Below are 6,000 nucleotides of genomic sequence, written 5' to 3'. Positions count from 1 at the left end.
CCTATTACAAAAACAATAACCACATTAATATGCATAGATCTTGCTCAATATAAAACTTGTCTGAGGTCATGCTGATAGAAGCCTAAATTTTAAGTTTGTATCCAAATCAAGTTAAAAAAATCACGCCTTCCAGAGAAGTAACAAACTCAACAAATGAGATGCAAGATCATCTTATCATTATACAGAGAAGTCGCTGAATATTGAACTATTTAAAGTTGGATCAAAATTTAACCAGAAAAATGTCCTACTACATGGTAATAAGTGTAGCCAATCAGATGGAAGATAACCTCAATAACATGAGTGGATTTTAGTCTGTTTTGAAATCCTACAAGTCCTATGTTATTGAGGTTTACATTTCAAGTTTTCTCAAAATTAAATCAGAAATATGGCCTTTTGAACAGAACTGACACTCTTGTAGACTCATTTGGCCTTATCATCTGGTCAGCTACAAACTTGTAAGCGTGTTCTTCTATGTTGAATATAGCTCTGAACCATCCATAAACCAACGCTCTTGCAGCTCAAAATATCATTTCAAGTCGCAAGTCATCCCTTTTACAATTTTTCCAGCCACTTTTAAAGTAAACATTACATGCCTTTTGCAAACTTATAATATGGATGAAAGTTCTACCAGCAATGATTTATTAGTAAAACAGACTTATTGTGTGGCAATAACAATATAACCTTTCTCAATGTTCAATACCAGATGTTACTCATCAAGTATCAGTTATTTATATATATATAATATATATATATATATATATATATATATATATATATATATATATATATATATATATATATATATATATGTCATAATGTATGGTTGCTGAATTTAACAAAAGATAAAAATATGTTCTTTCTGAATCTCACATATTTCTAGTCTTTTCATATCATTGTAATATTTTATGATCAGCTGAAATCAATATGACAGCAATTGAAATCATAATTCATTATTTGTTAACATTTAATGAATGGAGTAATTTAATTGGTAAGTTTAAGCAATCATAGCATTTGCATTGAAGATTTAATGTTTTTATATACTGTAGGTTTAAGTGCATTCAACCATATTGTGATTGCGGATATCGATAAGAGATTATCTGTTTATTGAACGATGTTTGAATGTAATCAAATTCCTTGCTTTTAAATCCTGGCAGAGTGAAATGACACATGAAAACATATTAAAGAGGAAACAAAACACCACTGAACACCTTGAATGCTAACAAACATATTGTCACAATAATAGGCAATATGTGAACACTCTGAATGTAAACAAATATATCATTACAGTAATGAGCCATATGTGAACACTTTGTAAACAAACATATCATCACAGTAATGAGCCATATGTAAGTGAATACTATGAATTTAAACAAACATATCGTCACAGTAATTAGCTGTATGAACACTCTGAATGAAAACAATCATATCGTCACAGTAATGAGCCATATGTGAACACTTCGAATGAAAACAAACCTTTCGTCGCAGTAATGAGCCATGTGAACTCTTTGAATGAAAACAAACATATCATCACAGTAACGAATCATATGTGAACAAACTGAATGTAAACAAACATATCACCATTGTAATTTTGAAACATTACAATTATGATCATCATCAAATCTCTCCAAACTTGTGCTGAGATGAAGCTTCACTGATGAATTTATATAAATCTAATAAGACAAATAAAAGCAAGGATGTTCAAAGCTCTGCATTAATAGCGTCTATATTACAGGGATCAAAGGCCAAAATTCCATACCTATTCTTCTGTATTACATTTGTACAATTTGCAAACCTGAATACATAATAATGACAACTGAAAACAAGATCCAAGGGCAGACAATTATCTTTGAAGGCATGCTATATGTAAATTCAAGATCCAGGGGCTCACAATTAAGTCTTAAGCCATATATATATATATATATATATATATATATATATATATATATATATATATATATATATATGTATATATAAACTCATGATCCATGGTCTGACAGTTACGTCTGAAAACACAATTATGATAATTCATAACTTGAAATCCAGAGCATAACAATAAATCCTAAGTCATACACACATCTTTACTTGTTTTCCCTGGGCTGACAGTTAAGCCCAAATTTATAATATAATCATGACATGTCTTAACTTGTTATCCCAGGGCTGACAGTTAAGTTTGAATTAAATAAATATAACCATAAACATATCTTAACTTGTTATCCCTGGGCTTACGGTTAAGTCTGAATTCTTAATCATGACATGTCTTAACTTGTTTTCCCTGGGCTGACAGTTGAGCCTGAATTCTTAATCATGACATTTCTTAAATTGTTATCCCTGGGCTGACAGTTAAGCCTGAACTCATAATCACGACATGTTTTAGCTTGTTATTCCTGGGCTGATGGTTAAACCTGAATTCATACTCACATATCTTAACATGCTATCCCTGAGCTGACAGTTAAAATCTGAAGGCAAGATCATGACATTCATGAACTCTGTCCTGGGTCTGAATATTACGTGCAAAGTCAAAATCATGAAATTTTATGACAACTTATCGTCTGTAACAGAGTTGCCATTAAACGTACTAATGTATACTGTACAAAGTCATATGTATATTATTTACAACTAATAACAAGGACTGCAATCAGGTTTCGCACAATCCTCCAAGTAAAGGGGGGGGGGGTAGGCTCTTGGTTTACTGGAAGAATGCCATACTATTGAAGATTTGTGTACAATCAGAGGTATGTGCTGTATATCCCATCTCGATGACAACATCAACAGCTCTCCCCTACTGTTTCAGCTTTGTTACAATGTCAAAATGTTTATTATTCAAACAGTAATTTAAATCAAAGTATGTACAAGTCTTATGTGTTTCAATCCTTCTGGAATGTGTTTGCAGTGTATCAAGGAAAGATATATCTTGAACTGTCAATATTTGAATGCCTTGATTCACTTTCATATTTCATTCTCAAAATCTTGGTACTCAAATTGCAAACAAAAAGGCACCAGTGATGAGCAGATGTCATTCCAAATATTTTGGAATGATTTGTATTTACAATTGTTACTCTTGTATGAGCAAATATATAATTTCTTTCATTTCACAAAAACTGGATCATATTCCAGTGCTATATCTCTGATACAAGGATCAAGTTCCATTACTACTGATGTCTTCCCCCATATGACATTTAGAAACAGACTACATAATCATGAAAAATCTAATTCAAGATCAATGAAATGACAAATTAAGTCCAAAGTAATAATCATAGCAAATCTGAACTCATGATCCATGGGTTGGCAATTATGTATGAAGCCATCATCATGATATCTTTCAACATATGATCCAAGGGCTGACAATTAGGTCCAAAGTTATAATATCTCAGCTCATCATCCATGGGGTTAACAATTAGGTCTGAAGCCATTATCATGATATCTTTGAACTTAAATCCAGTGATTGACAATTAAGTTTTAAGTCATACTCATGCCATATCTGGACTCAAGATTATGGGGTCCAATTAAATCTCAAGTCATAATTGCAATGCTGTATAACTTATCAACATTATTTACAACCTGTAATAATGTCAGCAATCCGATTTGACAAAATCCTCAACAATTACTGTGATGGACAGGTTTAATATAAGAATGTCACACAAATGCAGCTTATTTCTGTGTAATCACATATGTGTACACTATCTCCTGTTTCCATGACAATGTCTGTAGCTTTTCTGTACTGTTTCATTTTGCCTTGATACTGTATGAAGATGTTTATGTGTCACTGTCATCAGATTCTTTATTTGATTCTTGGGCACGACTTGAAATCAAATCCTGTACAAGCCTTTCAAGAGTTTCCATCCTTCTGGGGTGTGTTTGTAGTGTGTCAAGGAAAGATGTACCTTGAAATGTTGACACCTGGATGCCTTGAATTTCTCTTGATATTTCATTCTCAAAGTCTGGGTCACCACACTGCTTACTTAGTGCTTCCAGTCTTGTGCGTATATCATTCCAAAATGTCTGGTATTCATTTGAATTCACTGTGACTGATCTTGCATGAGCAAATATTTCATTTCTTTTGTCTCTCAAAAACTGTATCATGTTCAGTTGCTGCGGACTTATAGTAGGTACAATGTTAGTAAATAAGGCAGATAAAAGTGTAATATCGTATTCACCTAGGCTGGTACTTCCACCTGGTGGGAACAAGATATCCATTTGAGATTTATTTAGTATTCTCTTCTTCTTTAGATCGTTAATATCCATTCTGTTGTTGGCAAGATACTGGTCCAGAGTGCAGGTGGCTGTGACTGTATGATGAATCAAGAGGCGTCTAAGGACCCTGGATCCAACATTTACCAACAGACATGCAATGTGCATGAACCTGTCAGTATCATCAACTGTTGGGGGTTGCATGACATTAGTAGTTGTGGATCCTGATGCTGGGGCTTGCATGACATTAGTTGTTGTGGATCCTGATGCTGGGGCTTGCATGACAGCTGTTGTGGATCCTGATGTTGGGGCTTGCATGACATTAGTTGTTGTGGATCCTGATGTTGGAGTTTGCATGACATTAGTTGTGGAACCAGACTGTGGGGCTTGCATGGCATAAGCTGTTGTGGATCCTGATGTTGGGGTTTGCATGACATTAGTTGTTGTGGATCCTGATGCTGGGGTTTGCATGACATTAATTGTTGTGGATCCTGATGTTGGGGTTTGTATGACATTATTTATTGTGGATCCTGATGTTGGGGCTTGCATACCATTAGTTGTTGTGGATCCTGATGTTGGAGTTTGCATGACATTAGTTGTTGTGGATCCTGATGTTGGGGTTTGCATGAAAATAGTTGTTGTGGATACTGATGCTTGGGTTTGCATGACATTAGTTGTTGTGGATCCTGATGTTGGGGCTTGCATGACATTAGTTGTTGTGGATCCTGATGTTGGGGCTTGCATGACATTAGCTGTGGAACCAGATGATGGGGCTTGCATGATATTTGTTGTTGTGGATCCTGATGTTGGGGCTTGCATGACATTAGTTGCTGTGGATCCTGATGTTGGGGTTTGCATGACATTAGTTGTGAAACCAGATGCTGGGCCTTGCCTGACATCCATTGTTGTTGATGCTGATGTTGGGGCTTGCATGACATTAGCTGTTGTGAAAGTGGTTGTTGAGCATGGTGTGGATCCAGTTGTTGTGGATGGTATGGAAGCAGATGTTGTGGCTGGCATTACATTAGTTGTGGTGGAGCTGGATGTTGCTGTTCGCCTGACCTCAGCTGTTGTGGATATTAGGAATGGTGCAGAACCAGTTGTTGAGGCTTGCATGACACCATTCATTGTGGATAGTGCAGAAGAAGATGTTGGGACTGATATAACATCAGCTGTTGTGGAAATTGATCCTGGAATTTGCATGGTATTAGCTGTTGTGGAAGATGCTGCTGGAATTTGCATGGTATTATCTGTTGTGGAAGATGCTGCTGGAATTTGCAAGGTATTATCTGTTGTGGATTCTGATATTGGAGCTTGCATGACATCAGTCTTTGCAAAACTAGACATTGAAATTTGCAAGACATCAGATGTTTTGGAACTGGATGATGTGGATGATGTTGATCCAGTTGTTGTGGATGTTGTGGCTTTCGTTGTTGGGGCTTGAATGAGACCAACAGCCATGGATGATGTGGAGCCAGATGCTGGGGCTTGCATGACATCTGCTGCTGGGGCTGGAGTGGAAACTTCTGTTTGGGCTTGTGTAGAATGGCCTGCTAGGTCTTGCACAAGAACTACAGGGGCTGAAATAGATAAAAATGATTGTGATACTATATTTAAACTGTTTTCCAGGTATGAAACTATTTTAACACAAGAAGAGAGAGGTAAATACTAAATCAAAAGTTTCAATTTCTAACATAATTAAAGAAATATCTATGAAATATCTATCTCTATCTATCTATATCTATATATATGTGTGTGTGTGTGTGTGTGTGTGTGTGCTACTTTAAAGTCTATTAGTCTATGCAAACAAGA

The 6,000-nt window shown here is 35.5% G+C and overlaps 1 protein-coding gene across 1 annotated transcript in view; it reads right to left on the bottom strand.

The window, feature by feature from the left end:
* Nucleotides 1-780: 780 nt before the first annotated feature.
* The window catches only part of LOC149771681 (uncharacterized), a 56,863-nt gene continuing 51,643 nt past the window's right edge, over nucleotides 781-6,000 (bottom strand). The window contains exon 12 of the mRNA XM_089948235.1: nucleotides 781-5,768. Coding sequence (XP_089804361.1) covers nucleotides 3,754-5,768 — 2,015 coding nt within the window. The 3' untranslated portion in view covers nucleotides 781-3,753. The remainder of the gene's footprint in view (nucleotides 5,769-6,000) is intronic.

Source organism: Sinohyriopsis cumingii, unplaced genomic scaffold (genome assembly GCF_028554795.1).
Source record: "Sinohyriopsis cumingii isolate HCF-2022 unplaced genomic scaffold, ASM2855479v2 utg001741l, whole genome shotgun sequence".
NCBI classification, from domain to species: Eukaryota; Metazoa; Mollusca; class Bivalvia; order Unionida; family Unionidae; genus Sinohyriopsis; species Sinohyriopsis cumingii.
The sequence above is the reverse complement of the archived record's forward strand: the minus strand, read 5'-3'. Positions and strand labels throughout refer to the sequence as shown.